At 34.4% G+C, this 17,704-nt stretch overlaps 1 protein-coding gene across 5 annotated transcripts in view; it reads right to left on the bottom strand.

The window, feature by feature from the left end:
• Nucleotides 1–17,704, bottom strand: part of Zmym6 (zinc finger MYM-type containing 6) — a 37,468-nt gene that overhangs the window by 7,443 nt on the left and 12,321 nt on the right. For all 5 annotated transcript variants that reach the window (XM_076860785.2, XM_077109939.1, XM_076860784.2 and 2 more), the window contains exons 6-15: nucleotides 16,405–16,579; nucleotides 16,085–16,276; nucleotides 13,887–14,037; nucleotides 13,063–13,178; nucleotides 11,701–11,982; nucleotides 11,374–11,524; nucleotides 10,383–10,555; nucleotides 8,464–8,611; nucleotides 6,808–6,948; nucleotides 6,205–6,242 (exon numbers count right to left, since the gene is read on the bottom strand). In XM_076860785.2, coding sequence (XP_076716900.2) covers nucleotides 6,205–6,242; nucleotides 6,808–6,948; nucleotides 8,464–8,611; nucleotides 10,383–10,555; nucleotides 11,374–11,524; nucleotides 11,701–11,982; nucleotides 13,063–13,178; nucleotides 13,887–14,037; nucleotides 16,085–16,276; nucleotides 16,405–16,579 — 1,567 coding nt within the window. The remainder of the gene's footprint in view (nucleotides 1–6,204; nucleotides 6,243–6,807; nucleotides 6,949–8,463; nucleotides 8,612–10,382; nucleotides 10,556–11,373; nucleotides 11,525–11,700; nucleotides 11,983–13,062; nucleotides 13,179–13,886; nucleotides 14,038–16,084; nucleotides 16,277–16,404; nucleotides 16,580–17,704) is intronic.

The raw sequence follows: 17,704 nt of genomic DNA, 5'->3' as shown, positions 1-17,704 counted from the left end.
AATCAATTTCACAAATGTGCAAAATGTATTTGAAAGGTATATTACTAAAAATGGAATTTCTAGGTAAAATATATTTACATTTTAAATTAAGGTCTCTATTAAATGACTCTGTAGCAGCTTTACCCATTTATGCTCCTATTAGCAATGTGTAAGAATGATTTAACAATGCTGTTCATCATTTCTATTTTGGCCAATATGATTAAACTGCAATTCTAACAGTATTTCTCTAATTTTGAAGTTGAATATCTTTTCCTATGTTTAAGAGCTATTTTTATGTTCAGTCTGTAAACTGATGGATCATATTTTGGCCTATTTTCTACTGGACATTGGGTCTTTTTATCGATTCACAAATTCTCTTTATACAGTTTTTTAAACTAGCTTTTTGTGAAAAGAATTGCAACCTTTGCATTCTGTCATTTGTCTTTTGACTTTGAAATATAGTTGAATTTCCCTGTGGCTTCTTTCATGGAAAGTAGAAATGCTTTCCCCACTTCTACATTATTAAATTTTTCTCCTGTTTATTTCTTAGTACCTTCATTGTTTCTTACATTTAAATATTTTCTCTATCTAAACTTTATTTTGGTCTGAATTGTGAGGTAGAAATCCATATAGAAATCTTCTATATGTCTACTCGGCTGTCATATCATTATTGAATAATCCATATTTCTCCTACTGATCTGAAATGCCACCTTTATTGTTACTAAATTCGGACACACACACACACACACACACACACACACACACGGTCTATTTCTGGATTTCCTTTCTGTTGAGATATCTACTCCTGTAGCTGTGTCTTAATTATGTATGTAGCTTTATGATATCTGTAGTTTTCCAATAATTTTAATATGTGGGAACTAGCTCCTTCCTTTCTTTATTCCTCTGCTTTAGAATTTCAACAAAAAGGCTTTTGAGCATAGAAGTAACATGATTTGATTTGTTTTAGAAGGATCATTTTGGCAACCACAGGGAGAAAAAACAGGGTAAGAATGGATACAAGAAGACAGGCAGGAGGTCACTGAAATAATCCAGAAGAAAGGCGACAGTACAGATGTAGCCCAAGGGTGGTAAGAAGTAGCCAACGCTGGAGAGAAGCCTAAGGGAAATACAATGATTCTATTTTAGACATATTTGAGATAGTTATTCTAAATGGCTACGTCTAAATGTCAAGTAGGCAGTTGGATACATGAATCTAGCTAGAGCTCAAAGGTCAGAGCAAGAGGAATGAATCTGAAAATCAGCCCCATCATCTAGGTGGTACTAAAAACTACCTAATGACAGACTAGAATAGTGTGAGATTTCATAATGCTACCCAGAATGGTGTGCAATATAAAATTTATGAATTACTTATTTCTGGAATTTTCCATTAATATTTTCAGACTATGGTTGGCCATGGGTGACAGAAACCATAGAATCAAAAATGACTGTACAAAGACCCAGAAATAAGTTAGAAAAAGGTAATTCAGTACAAAAATAGGGGGAGATTAAAAGAAAGAAATTCTAAGAAAAGAAAATCCAAAGGACCAAAAAACAGCAATATAAGCAAACCTACTAGTAATCAGAGACATATAAAATAAGAAAACAATAAAACCATCAAACAGATGGGCAAGAGGAAAAAAAATTAAATATGACATTTAATAAAAATGAGTGGGGAAAAAAGGAACACTTTTACACCATTGATAGGTTTATAAATTAGTATAACCACTATGAAAATCACTATGGAAGTTCCTCAAAAGACTAGGGATGGAGTCACCATATGACCCAGTGACACCAGTCCTCAGTATTTATCCCAAAGACTTGAAGTCATTATACTATAGCAAACATGCATACTCATGTTTATAGCAGCACAATTCACAATGGCCAAATTATGGAACCAGCCTAGGTATTCATAAATAGATGAACAGATAAGGAATTGTATTATAAACACAACTGAGTTTTATTTAGTTATAAAGAAGAATAAAGTTATGTCATTTGCAGGAAAATGGATGAAACTTGAAAGCATCATGTTAAGTGAAATAAGGCAAACTCAGAAAGTCAAGAGTCAAGTCATATGTTTTCTCTCTCATGTGGAAGCTAGAGAGAAAAAAGAAGAAAAAGGTAGGGGGATTTCATTAAAATAGAATGGTGACAGGTAGAATAAAGAAAGGGAAACAGAAGGAGGGAAGATGGGAGAAAAGGGAGTTGCTCAGGGAGTTGCTCTGAAATGAAACTGACCAAATTGCATTGTTATACTGTGTGCATGCAGAAATAACAAGCAATCCCACTACTATGTATAATTATAATACAATAATTAATCGTTTGTGGTATTAAGAATTGAATAGAGGCTGGGGATACAGCTCAGTTGGTAGAGTGTTTGCCTCACATGCACAAGGCCCTGGGTTCAATCCCCAGAACCACACACACAAAAAAGAACAGGGGGGCTGGGGTTGTGGCTCAGTGGTAAAAGCACTTGCCTAGCATGTGTGAGGCACTGGGTTTGATTCTCAGCACCGTAGAGAAATAAAGTCCACTGACAACTAAACAATTAAAATAAACAAATAAATAAAAAAAATTGAACAGAGGTGCTTTGCCACCAAGCTACATCCCCAGACCTTTTCATTTTTTATTTTGAGACAGAGTCTTGCTAAATTGCTGAAGCTGGACTTGAACATACAAACCTCGTGCCTCTGCCTCCTGAGTCTCTGGGATTACAGGTATACACCATTGTACTCAGCCAATTAAAAAACTTTTAAATAAATAAGTAAAAAGAAATGATGGTGAGGCTATGAGAAATGGATATAAACAAATAACAGTCACTGTAGGGCAATTTAAAAACTAGAAATCCAAATACTCTTTGACTCAATAATTCTACTCTTTCATTTCTACACTAGAGAAATTCCTGCATATAGATGCACAAGAAGACATATACAAGGATATTCATTTTAGCAGAGATTTTTTTTTTAATAGTAAAAAGCTAGAAACAACCTAATGTTTAACAATAATGAAGTGGATAATTAAATATGGCACCTACAGAAAATACAATACTAAATAGTAATCAACAGAAATGTACAAAATGTATTATATCAACACGGATAAATATTTCTAAAAATAATATTAAATATTTTCATACTACATATACAAAAGATTACAAAATGGTCTGAAAGGACACCCAAAACTCATGATATTGCTTCTGGAGATGTGAAAAGGGGTTAGTGACAGTGAATAATTTTTAAAAAGAAAAAGGCAAGAGGGGAAAAATTATAGGCAAATAATGGTTAATTCTAGGTGATGGGAACAAAGTAGAGCAGGAGTTGACAAACTACAGACTGTGGGCAAAGTCCAATCTTCTATCCATTTTGTAAATAAATTTTATTGGGACACAGCCACACTCACTAATTCGTCTATTGTCTGTGTTCGTTTCTGCATGGCAATGGCAGAACAGAGACCAAATGATCTACAAAGTATTTACTACCTAAAGTTTGCTGACTTTTTCAGATTTTCTTTGTACTTTTCATAATTTTTTTTGCCATTCCACCAAATTTAAGTACATTTAAATAACTGAAGGGAGATTCACACTGCCATTCTTGGAGAAACAACAACAAAATGATTCTAAGACTGTCAGGAACTTTTTTCACATCATAAGAGCATTACATTATTTATTGTTAGCTTTTTATAGACTAAACTGAAAATCTTAATCAGAGGTACTTGGTAACACAATTTAAATGACTGGTGAATTTTAAAAATACTCCACATGAGGAAAGCATATATAGGGCAGACACATTAAATATGAGGTACAGAGTTCCTGAATAACCTGAATAATTCAAACCTAGCATAATTCAAGACTAACTGTCCCATTTAGACAAAGTGGCAGAGGGATGTATTCTCAGACTACATAAATCTACAATCAATATAGAACATTTGTATAAACATGTTAATAATACTTATTACTATATAACATTAAAATACTTCAATTATATAATTGTATAGTTAATGATTATATTGTATAGTTAATAACAATTATTAATGGTACAATAGTGATTTACTAATCATGTAATTTTAAAATAATTTAATGTACAACATATAATATACAAATAAATATCAAAGTAAATTAATTTAATGACATTTCATTAATATGGTATATTGCCTGAAAATAACTAAGTAGGAATTATCATCTTCAACAACACAAATAATGGGAGAGTTAAGAGCTACTAAATTAGAACAAGCTATCTTTCTACATTCCAGTGAAAGCTGGTTTGATTCCCTGCAAGACTTTTGCTAAAGAATGAATCTAATATGTTTTTTTTCTCTCTTTTCTTCCATTGAGGATTTCTTGACAGGCAGACTCATTTTTGATCTTTTTCCTTGCTACATAGAACAGCAATCCATACTTGGATTATCTTGTTCAAAATAAATGATTTCTACCAAAACATGGTTAAAAGCCTATGCCAAGAGTCTTACTGTTAGTTGTAAGGAAGACCAGGTTAATTGCTGTGGTCTTTTTCCTTCTGCCTTTGTTTTTCTAATTCTAAATCAAGCAAATTTTCATTTTTTAAATAAATTTTCCATGTTCATTTTATGTATATAATGTATAATATGTATACATATTATGTATTATAAGTATAACACATGCAATCTCTATATCCATATTAAGAGATAGAAAAATAGAACTAAGAATATTGTAAAATTAGCTTCTTCCAAGCAAATTTTTAATGGGCCCCTTCATTGACTGCGCAAATCTACCTTCTTTACCACTTTCACAGAATCATTTTTATCAAGTTACCATATATTGTCTTCCAAGTGATAGGTTCTTTAAGGTGTTAATAGCTTTAGAGGTAGTAGATATAGTCTGCCTGCTCAGTTTTATATTCTTAAAACCTCAATGGGGCCAGGCATGATGGCCCATGCCTGTAATCCCAGTGGCTCAGGAGGCTGTGGTAGGAGGATCCTCTGGGTTCCATCCCCAGTATCAAAAAAGAAAACGAAAAAATCTCAATGGACTTTAAAATTAGAAGGGCAGTGACTTTCAGTAAAACATTTTGTTTCACTGTCATCTCCTTTCAAATCATGTCCATACTGCCAGGATATTTTCCACTTATTTCATTATCCTTGCCTGGCTATAATTTTTGTGAACTAAGGAAGTGCACTTACTTAAAGGCTGCTTTGGGTTTCTTGACCATCACCTCCACCACTGTGCAGGGTAAGTACACTTGGCTGAATTAGCAGTATGAGGTATCATCTTCATAGATTTTCATCACATCTAACTTCTATTCCAAAGCTACTGAATTTGGGGCACACTTTTTAGCACCAGTACTCCACTTAACCCTTGAATAATACCATCATATAAGATTTTTAATTATATCAAGAGCAAATGTTAAGACAGCAGCACAACAGTCACCAAAAACATTAACCCAAGAACTAACACACTAACATGATCCTGACAAAGGACAAAGGAAATTTTTATTCTCCTATTAAGGTGATGCATAGTTTGTAATTCTTTTAGCCTACCAGATCTGAAATGATGCATTTCCTAAATTTTTAAAAATTTTTTGGGAAGTTTCACTCTATTTCAAATGAGACATAAAATGAGAGTTTTCATATACTTTCACCTTGCACATTTTCTCACAAAATTTATTTACAATGACTCCGCACTAAACTTTCAAAAAACTTTCTAGTCTAAAAAATAAATACTTGAAAATAGTAAGAAAAATAAGCAACCAGATGAAATAGCAATCTTTTTTAAAAAATTAAAGTTAACACAAACAGTAAAATAAATCAGGAATATATTCTTATTAATGATCTAGAGGCAAACTATAACGTTCAAGACAAAAAGTTAGTGCATGATATATTACTCTGCCTTTTTAAAAAATATATATATATATTGTTGTAGATGGACACAACACCTTTATTTCACTTATTTAAATCTGTGTGGTGCTGAGGATCGAATCCAGTGCCTCACACATGCTAGGTGAGCACTCAACCACTGAGCCACAACCCCAGCCCCTATTTTACTTATTTTTATGTGGTAATGAGGATCGAACCCAGTGCTTTACATGTGCTAGGTGAGCACTCGCTCTTCCACTGAGCCATAACCCCAGCCCTACTCTGCCTTTTGTAAATAGACTATAAGTAGAAAATTATTCAGATATATTAGAATGTTATGTCCAAAATGAAAATAAACCCTAATGGTATTATCAGGAAAAATAAAAAAGTAAAAATAAAACTTACATCTTCAATGATCTTTGCTGCCTCCTTAGTAGCTGCACCTGTTATAAATTAAGATTTTTTTTTAAAAAAAAAAAAAAAAAAAGGTTTTTTTTTTTACAGTGATGGGATCAAACCCAGGACCTTGTGCATGCTAAGCAAGCACTTTACCACTAAGCTATACCCCAAGACATACACTACTATTCCCAAAACAAACACAATAACACTGAGATCAAGGAGTTAATTTCCTCCCTCCAATGTAGGCTACAGTCTAGAATTTTCAAAAAATGGACTAAGGAAACCACATCAATATCACCTGTAGTATATGGTAAAGGTAGGGATCTCCAGGCCCCAGGCCCCAGGCCCCAGGCCCATCTTATTGCACTAGAATCTCTGATGGTAAAGAAGCAGGTATGTTAAAATCATCTGGGTTCTTGGAAAAAAAAAAAAATCAACAATCTATATGGCTTGCTTTTACACCAACATCACCTTGCTTGCTACCTACTTTCCCCAGAGACAGAGGAGAGGGTTTTCTTATATAAAGAAAAATATTACCAAGAAGAAACAATTAGACTATGCAATGCTTACCTCTACCTTCTAGCCAAATGCCTTTTTATCAAGTCATACCTTTTAAAACACTGTTAGTGTTTCCTGTAGATTGGGCAACAGGTATTTTTGCCAATGACACCACATTGGTTATAATTGGTGTTGTAACTGTCTTTGCAGAAGGGAGCTCCATCAAAGCAGTTCGTGCCTTACAAATATTTACTGATTAAAATAAATAAAAAGACCAGGTATAAACAAAATAATCATACAATACAACACACAAAGCTATTTAACAACAAGGTTCTCAAGAGGCAATGAAAATATCTAACTGTATATAACACTGGGTTGAGGGATTCTGGTCAGATTAGTGTTTACTGGGGCTTAAAAAGAGCTTGATTCTGGGGCTGGAGATGTGGCTCAAGCGGTAGCACTCGCCTGGCATGCGCGGGGCCCTGGATTCGATCCTCAGTACCACATAAAAATAAAGATGTTGTGTCCACCGAAAATGGAAAAATAAATATTAAAAAATTCTCTCTCCCTGGGTTCGATCCTCAGTACCACATTAAAAAAAAAAAAAATAAGCTTCAAATGATTCTGTAAAATAAGCTTCAAATGACATTTTCTGGGTAAAAATATAGGTATTAGCTTCAGGAGTGACTGGGCTATTCTATTAGTGAATGTTAAATCTCTACACTTAAATTTGCTTCAAATAAAAATTTAACATGCCAATTTATCTAAGTAAGTTGATGAGGGACCTATCTATCCACCACTTAACATTGGTTTTCTGAAGCTACATTACAAAATGAATATTCTTCCAAATAAGACTGGTCCGGGATAACAAATGGCTAACACAAAAGATCAGCATATGTGATTAAGGTAAGAATTAATAAAGAGTGCAAAGGTAGACAAGAGCCAGACTGCAAGGGGCCAAAGGACATAAATTCTGTTAATTAGGTAGCACTTCAGGCTCTGATCAGAGAACATTATATCAAGTGTTTTTTGGGGGGGATTTTTTTTATTTGTTCTAATTAGTTATACATGACAGAATAAATTTTGATCCACTGTACACAAATGGAGCATAACTTCTCATTCTTCTTGATGTACATGGTGTTGAGTCACACCAATAGTGTAATCACACATGTATATAGGGTAATAATGCCAAGTGTTTTGATCTAACATTCAGAAAGTGCTACTTAGGAAAGCTACTTTAAGGACATGCCACATATCTATTCTTCTGACAGTCTGACCACATTAGCTGTCCTACTTACAAAATTATTTTATTCTTAGCCAAGAAAAACTTTGCTACCCATGAGGAAGTGGTCTATTTATTTTTTCTGAGATAATTAACGTGTTGTTCTTTTCTCCTTTGCTACAAACAGGCTCTGGATCAAATCTTACATCAGCCACAGAAACTATATTAATCTACTTATATCCTCTCCCTTTGTTTGTGCTGATTTTTTAAGTTTCAGACTAGTCAGTTAATAACTGAAAATAAACTATGTAAGTTATGTATGTACACATAAGTTCAATCAAAAGCAATCAAATAAATATTTCCTATAAATTAGTACAGATTTATTAATTTCTTGGTATGTTTGATTATGAGACCAAAATTAATTTTCCCATCAGATTATTTGAATCCAGTAAAATTTTGTTTTTATTATATTATTTTTAACTTTGTATGCTGATAATATATCCTAGAACTGATATAAAGGTCTCATTAGCTAAGTTTAATCTTACCTTTATTTTGTGGAGGAGGATCATTCATGCTTTGCTGATGGCAGAACTTCAAGACACAGAACAGATTACAGAAATGTTTGATGATGCCTCTCCATTTTATGGACTCACTTAGCTTACCCTGTCGTTTACAACCATCACACTTGGCCATCTGAGAAAGAAATTTAAGACAATATAGGCTCAAAAGTATAAAATAATGAAAAGATAACATTCATCATAAACTAGAGGCACTATGAAAACATGGTATATAGGTCAGCTGAGTCTACAAAAATGTAAGGTTCCTATTCTAAAATACTGAAATTAAAGTGTGAATATATATAAAATGTGAAAATATATATATATATATATTCACACACACATATAATTATTATTTTTTTTCACGTAGATGTCCTAGGTTAAGAATATACAAACAGGGAGCTGGGGTTGTGGCTCAGCACTAGAGTGCTCACCCAGCATGAGCACTCACATGCGTGAGGCGCTGGGTTCCATCCTCAGTACCACATAAAAATAAAATAAAGATATCATGTCCACCTATAACTAAAAAAAAAAAAAGAATATACAAATTGCTCTTCTGTTTTCAAAATTAGTGATGAAAAAATCTAAAGGCAGATTCTATTTTCAAAACATTAAGAAGCCATATAGGCATGGTGGTACATGCCTGTTATTACAGCTGCTGGAGAGGCTGAGGTGGAAAGATAAAAAATTCAAGGTCAAGGCCAGCTGAGCACAGTGATGCTCGCCTGTAATCCCAGCAGCTTGGGAGGCTGAGGCAGGAGGATCACAAGTTCAAAGTTAGACTCAGCAAAAGTGAGGCACTAAGCAACTCAGTGAGACTGTCTCTAAAATACAAAATAGGGCTGAGGATGTGGCTCGGTCGCCAAGTGCCCCCGAGTTCAATTCCTAGTACCCCCACCCAGATGACGCACCAAAAAAAAAAAAAAAAAAAAAGTTCAAGGCCGGCCTGGGCAATTTAGCCAGTTTCCAAGTAAAATAAAAAGGGCTGGGAATATAGCTCAGTGGTACAGCACTTCTGGGTTCAATCCCCAGTAACACCCCCACACACACATACAAAAGGCAGCAGCATATGACAGTAGAAGGAATATAGGCTTTGAGGTCATTAAGACTTTTATTTACTCAATAAACATCTAATTAGATATCCACTGTCTTAAGCACTGATTGGTCCTAAACATAGAAAGAATGATGAAAAAGTTATTATCTGCCACCACAATAATATTATATTTTGGGAGTGAGGTAATAAGAAAATAGAGACTTCAATAAAGTATTACAGGTGCTACCTAGGTGTCACCTACCAGCTTCCTCAAAGGCACATTACTTAACCTCCCTAGTCTTCACTTCTTTTCTTTATTTTTAATTGTAACTATCATTCACAGTCTTTCAAAAAGGTAACCTTTTCTAAAAGAAAGTGGGTAAGGTTGCTAGTCATTGTTATTTGACCCATGAAGTAAGAACAAGGTCTGACTTCAAATTCTTCAGAGTAACCTAAATGAGAGCTACTTCAGGCAATATTATGTAAAGTTATAACTGAAAAAAACTCGAAGTTACAAACAAGGTCAATGTGCCTTGAAATAAATGAAAGAAAGCAAAAATAAATGGTACATGTCTTCAATCAACAACAAAGTCTCTAGAAATCCTAACTCTGTTCTCCAAAGATGGTTATATTCAACCAAATTTTGTTACAGTAGCCCATAATTTATTCTATACAGCTCTAAACACCACACTTTTATTCACATAATTTGAACATATTTTAAATAGAAAATAATTTGCACTAACTTAAAAAAAACACACAAAAGCCTACTTGGGAGGCAGAGACAGGATTGTGAGTTCAAGGCCAACTCAACACCACAGTAAGACCCTGTCCCAGTGGGAAAACAAAGAAAAGTTAAAAAGTATATCACACTTACCTGATAAAACAAAACTGTAAATTTGGTCATGCAGTCTTCACAACAAAACTCTTCTAACTTTCCCTCCAATCGATTTTCTACCAAATTAGGGGACGTCTGTGAACAATAACTACACATCTTACAGTAGTTTCCCCATCGCTCTCCAAAGTCTCGAGCAGAGAGAAGTTTGCAGACTGAGCACACACAGGGATGCAAGAAGAAACATCAAATTTACATTAACATCTACGAGGTAAAGTGAGTTTCTATAGTCACAGATATAAATCCTAAGCTAATTCCTAAACATTTGACACACTATTTGCCTCTAGGTTAAAGAAGTCTTTTTATATTCACAAAACAAACCCACATCCCCTTTTAAATGTAAATATAAGACCATCTATATTCAGAAACATCAGAACTATAAGTTTCTTAAACCAAGAAGCAGTAACTGCTCAAGTTCCCTATTTACAAACAGGTCAAAAAACAAAAAAACTCTAATGTCACAGCTAAACTTACAAGACTTTCTATATGAATACCATTATTTAATTATATTTTGATGATTTTTCCTTACTGAGGTTACTGTAACATTTATAAAAAGAAAGACTTCAGGGCTGAGGCTGTGGCTCAGCGGTAGCGCACTTGCCTGGAATGTGTGAGGCACTGGGTTCGATCCTCAGCACTACATAGAAGTAAATAAAAAAAATAAAGGTCCATTGACCAACTAAAAAAATATTAAGAAAAAAAAAAAGAAAGAATGACTTCAGGGCTGGGGTGTAGCTCAGTAATAGAGCACTTTCCTACAACAAAAAGGACATAAATTCAATCCCAGCACAGCAAAAACTAAACTTGAAAAAAGACTTTAAACTAAGTAAACCTCAACATAAAAAAATGTTCAACTTATACCTCATAAGAGAAAAATTACTTGAAAATTAATCATGATTAATTGCCCAACTCATCATAAATTATTTCATAACAACCACGTGCTGTGTATATAATACGAAGCCATTTTCTTTACCTTCACTACAGAATGGCTTATCAACCCCTGAGAATCTCACAGTTTCCTTTATAATTTTCTGCAGTTTACAGTAGTCACACATTGCCATAACTTTATTTTTTCTTTTGTATTCATCAGAGCAAGTCTTGCCACAAAACAGAAACATTTTACCCTGCAGAGAAATAACAGTCATTAAGATCTAACTAAACAGCTGCTTTATTGTTAAATAAATCCTTTTCCTTCTTATTTCAAAGCAAACTCAGTGACTGTCAAAGATGAAAAAAGTACTTCTAAAAGTGCTTCTATTGCATAAGTTCCTATGCAATTCCTTTTATCATCTCTCCTTACCTTGTAGAAAAGAAGTTCTGGCTTTGTGGCAAACAGATGATAACAGTGCTGACACTTGAGTTTCACAACTGTCTGCGTTACCGCAACCTGCTGGGATTGTTCACCAAGAGTCTGGTAACTGGCTGCTATGGCAGAGCCAGTGACAGAGCTGGAGGAAATGGCAGAGGCAAGGCCACCACCTCCTGGTGGCCTTACTGATTGACAAGGTGAACTCGAAACCACTTGGCCCTGAGACGGAGGCATGGCAGAAGACTGTGTTCCGTTTGGTTTGTTAAATACATTCTGAATGAACACAGGCAAAAATTTTAATCAACTGAGAAATAACTTAACTTGATATTTTTACTTTCTCAATTTAATTAATCCCACAACAGTTTTTAAAAATCGTATTTCTCATAGTAAGGACTGACAAATGCAACATTAAAAGGTTGAGACTTGACTAGAGTTGCAGCTCAGTGGTAGAGCTAGCATGTGTGAGGCACTGGGTTAGATTCTCAGCACTGCCCAGATATCTGAGAGTTTGTTATTTCTCCAGTAAATTATGGCAGGCCTCGCCTTCCCTCAGGGTACCTCTTCCTGCATGCTTGTCACCAACCAAATCTTTTCTTGTTTTTGGTAGCATTGGGGAATTAGACCCTGGGCCTGACACATGCTAGGCAGGTACTCTACAACTGAACCCATCCCCAGCACCACTGCCCCCACACTTTAAAAAAAAAACAAAAAACTTTGAGACACGGTCTCACCTACATTGCACAAACTGACCTTGAACTTGCTATCCTTCTACTTCAACTTCTGGAGTAGCTGGGTTTGCAGGTGTGTGTGCCACTACACTCAGTTACCAACACCTAATAGCTATTATAACACTGTGGCTACCAGCAGTCTCTTTTCTCCTTGGGGCCAGAGATACCACATCAGGCCTCCTTCCACCCAGGATATCACAAAACTCTATTCTTTCTGTGTGTATTGCAGAAAATAGAAGAAAATGGGACAAGTGGATGCTTATAACTACATGCGAAGAGTTCTTATGTTTCTGGCCCAGGATGAGAGTAAGGGGCACATGAGCTCCCAAAGGCTACTACTGTACTTCACCATACTATAGCCTAGTCTCCATCCTTCAGAAATGGAGAGAACCAAGGGAGAAAGTAGAAGGGAAGAATAGTTCACCTAAGTACCCTGAATATCGAAAGCCCTATGTCCAGGCTTAGATAATTCGTACAAATAACCTCTGGAACCCAGGCTGAACAGAATGTTTTTCTTTTTAAATATGAACTTTTTAAAGTATAGACCTTCAGCAGTTAACATTTTGCCATGGAATAAAACCTAAGAAAACTACAAGGATAAAACACTACCTTAGATTGATCATACCTGGAAAGCTACTACACAGTTGGAGCTACAGAAGCTGTATATAGTTCCATTTGACATGGCTAGGTGATACTGAGGGATTGCAGAGGTTTTACAACTGTGACATGAAACCTGGACGCCTTGATGACAAAAAAATAAAAAGCAATGAATACATTATAAAAATGAACAAATAAAAACCTATAAGTAGAAGAAAAAATAATCAAATATTCAGTACAACGGCACAGCGGAGTAACCTGGGGAAATTAGTTCCAAAACTCCATGAGGATTCCAAAATGCGTAAATGCTCCATTTCCTTAGGTAAAATGTCACAGTATTTGCATGTAATCTATGCATACCTTTCCAAATATCTTTTCATATACTTTAAAGCATCTCTGGATTACCTATAATATTTGACAAGGAAAAAAATGTCTGTATATGTTTAGTACAGAGGCAATTTTTTTCTGGAATATTTTTGATCCAGTTGTTTGAATCCATGAATAGGGAAGCTACAGATATGGAATACCAACTATAATAAACAACAACAACAAAAATAAAGAACAAAAAAAAATCAAGGAATTCTATAATAATTTGTAAATCTAACCACATCTAACCTTTATTAACTCCTACTTAAATAACTAACCAGAACTTACAATTATTTTTTCTTTCTTCTCATATACAAAGCCTATAAAATATATATACAATTATTTGCATTTAAAAATCAGTTTTTTAAATCAAACTTGAGTATTTAACCCTACAGATAAATTTAGGTTGTTAGAAAATGAAAGAAAAGCAGTTACAGGCTTCTTCAACACTTACTTATCTATAAATTTATCAAATTTAAACATTACCTGAAGAAGTAACAGTTTTAACTCTGTAAGCAGATAAGCAATTAATAGAACAGAAAAGTTCTGTTTTTCCTGAGTCATTTGTAGTCTCAATCATTTCAGCAGAGCGCCTCAATGATTTCCCCAGAGCATAAGGAGGAGTTTGGGCCGAATTCTATTAAGAAAACAAAATAATGTTTAGATATTTAGTGCAAGCATACATAACTACATATCGTTCTAAAAAGAAGAAAAGCTACCTTTAACAATTGCCTTTGAAACATTTGAGCATGACAAGCAGACTTTTCTGAAAGTTGGAAAACAGGTTTTTTCAGACAATAATAAGATTGAAGAAAAGTAGTAGCTACTCAGACTTTAGCAAGAACAAAACACATTACAAGTAATAAACAAGGAATTAACATACTCTTCTCATCATAAATAACCAGAGAGGACCAGGTGGTCCCTGAGCCAAACAGCCATCCTCAGTATGGACCTAAACCTCAATCTAGTAAAATCCACCACCATCTTTAAAGGTACTTAACTTATGAGACTCTTTAGTAAGAGACTGAAATGCTATTTTATGCATATCATGAGATCTTACAGAACTACTTTTTTTTTTTAGTTTTTTTATAGTTGGACACAATGCTTTTATTTTATTTCTTTATTTTTATGTGGTGCTGAGGATCGAACCCAGCGCCCTGCACATGCTAGGCGAGAGCTCTACCTCTGAGCCACAACCGCAGCCCCAGAACAACTAATTTTTTTAAACTGAATTTCATAATAAAGTCTGCCTGTAAGTTTGTTGCAAGAAATAATTGTAGTATTAAATGGCTATTATTTATACAACCAATCTTATTAACTTTCTGAATGCTTAATTTAAGTCAAATCCCATGCTAAGCAATTAACACACTATATCATATCATTCTTAAACAACATAGTGATGTGCTTTCAAAAATTACATTAAACAAAGTTTAAAAAGCAATTTTAGTTAAATTCACAGATAAATAGAAACAGGAAATTAAACTTATTCCATCACACTCCAAAGTTTAGGCTCTTAACTGCTATATTATGGTCTCAGTAAGTAAGTAAACAGCAGGAAAATGTAAATTGTGAAGTTTCACATAATCTTCCTAGCAAAAGAGGAACGTCCTTTATGCAATGGACTGAGTTCAACACCAGTAACAAAATTAAACATGGAACTGATTTTTGGATCATTTACAAAATATCAGATTCTATTCCTGTGAAAGTAGTAAATAGACTGCCTAAGTGGCAACTCCTAGAAAACATATACTTTTTAATCACGAATGTACATTCCTAACAGCACAACAGAATTACCAAATCAAAAACCTGGTCAAAAAAAAAAAAAAAAAAAAAAACTATCATTCAAATTCTTTTTGTTTTTAAATATTTATTTTTTAGTTGTAGGTGGACACACATTATCTTTTTTTCATTTTTATGTGGTGTTGAGGATCAAGCCCAGTTCACATTCTTTAAAAAAAAAACAACTAAAAACCCAAATCATTAGAAATAATCAAATTTACAAAGTGATATTTTTAATAACCAGATTAATCTACTATTCACTACAATAAATAAAATCAGCTAAAGTATTTTAATACTTAAGCCAAAATAACAAACAATTAAAAATAAAAAACAAAATGACAATTAAGTTCAAAATACTCTTCAGAATAAAAAAGATGCTGGTGGCACACGCCTATAATCCCAAAGGCTCAGGAGGCTAAGGCAGGAAGATTTCGAGTTAAAAGCCAGCCTTAGGAACTTAGCAAGACCCTGTCTCTAACATATGAAAAATGGCTGGCAATGTGGCTCAGTGGTCAAGCAACCCTGGGTTCCATCCCTGGTGCCAAAAACAAAACAAACAAAAAAAAGGTAGTTTCCCAAGATTCACTGATTATCACCTTTTAACTTTTGCTCATAGTTTATTAACAATAAGGAGTCTTCTTCATGATTTCACAAAATAGTTCACACAGCAAATCATGTAATTACCCATGAATTCTTAGGCATAAAGAGAACCTTGAAGTAACCTACTCCACCTATATCATCTCACATCACAGTCACCTCTACAATATCAGAATCACATTTTCCTGGAGAGGAAATCACATTAGGTTAAATGGATGGCAGGAGCTTGCTCTTTTATTCTGCAGTTCATCCCTACTCAGCCAGCTCAAGAGTAAGCCTGACTATGAATGACAAACTGATATTCATACCTGCTTGTATGCTGTAACACTTGTTGAACTAAAAACCTTCTGGGATTGGCAAGGTCCAGAGCTACTATAGCAATAGCTTCCACAGTTCTCACAACAGTTCATGGTGAGGTTGTTGGTGGAGTGAAATTTGGAAAAACAGGCATCACTACAAAGACCATGTACCACATTTTGATATTTAACTTCAAATCGAACCTAGGAAATAAACACACAAACACACACACACACACACACACACACACACACATAAAGTAAGTGCAGCCAGTTAAAAAAAAATCTCTGATCTTTGAGAAGAATCCCAATAAAAGTAAAATGTAACTTACATCAGCATTTTTCTGACACATACTGCACTTTGTCGAAATGCTATTGGTATATATGGTAACAACAGGTTTTTTCTTTAGCTCATAAGAAGACAGGCATGATTGGCTGCAGAAATCTTTGCTAAGAGAAGAATTTTCAAACCGGGTTGTGATCACATCCTTTGTATTTAAAATTTCTCTAAAAATAAATAACAAAGGCAAAACAAAATGTAACTTTCTCCTCTTTGTAAGCTAGTATTTACCCCTGATATTTACCAGGGGCAGTTAGAAAAAGAACTTGAATAAAGCATATGAAAACCTGGAGTTGTGGCTCAGTGGTAGGGCGCTTGCCTAGTTCGATCCCCGGCACCACACAAAATAAACAAATAAAATGAAGGTACTGGGCCTATCGACAAATTAAAAAAATAATAATAATCTGGGTTGGATGATTATGTTCTGTTACTTATCAGCTGAGTAACAATGAGTTAGGCAATTACTGTTTCAATTTCCTCGTGTAAATGGGGTTTATAATATCTAATTCACAGATGTGTGGAAGGAGAACTTCATTTAAAATACAAGCAGTCAGTGGGGCATGGCTGCACATGCTTGTAATCCCAGCTACTCAAGAGGCTGAGGCAGGGGCATCACAAATTAGAGGCCAGACTGTTCAACTTAATAAGACCCTGCCTCAAGACAATATAAAAAGAGGCTAGGAATATTGCTCAGTGGTACAGCATTTGCATAGCATACAGGGGGCTCTGGATTCAAAAAAGGAGTTCTTAATTAAAAATAAAACAAAAAAATATAACTGGCCAGTAGCTCATGACAAAAAACAGTGAAGCTTCCAGCTCCAACCAAATTTCATCTGCTGGAGTCAATAAGACTAAATTCAGTGGCTATCCCATAACTCCAGACCTCAAGATATGTGTCCTCTTACTCTCCAGCAACTGCCAAGAATAGAAATATGAATGAGACATTATGTGAAATTTCTTAAAATTTAAAAATACAAGATTTGAGGAAATGGAAACTACCAATGACTAACATAAAAAATAAGCATGACATAAATGAGACAGGAAGAACACAAATAACTGAATAATTGTGTGCGATTTCTTTTTTTTTTTTTAATTGTATGAGATTTCTAGAGCCATTTTATAAGAGCTAATTATTGCAATAAGCACTGATGGAAATACCCTGGTAAAAGAGAACCTAAATATTACTATTCCTCCCACAAGTATAAAAATCAAAGGTAACAGTTATTAAGTAGAAACAGTAGTCCAGGTCACAATAATAATAATGGCAGTAATATTATATATAAGTAAACTGA

This window comes from Callospermophilus lateralis, chromosome 7 (assembly GCF_048772815.1).
Source record: "Callospermophilus lateralis isolate mCalLat2 chromosome 7, mCalLat2.hap1, whole genome shotgun sequence".
Lineage (NCBI taxonomy): Eukaryota > Metazoa > Chordata > Mammalia > Rodentia > Sciuridae > Callospermophilus > Callospermophilus lateralis.
Note: the sequence above shows the minus strand (reverse complement) of the source record. Positions and strands in the feature narration are given on the sequence as shown.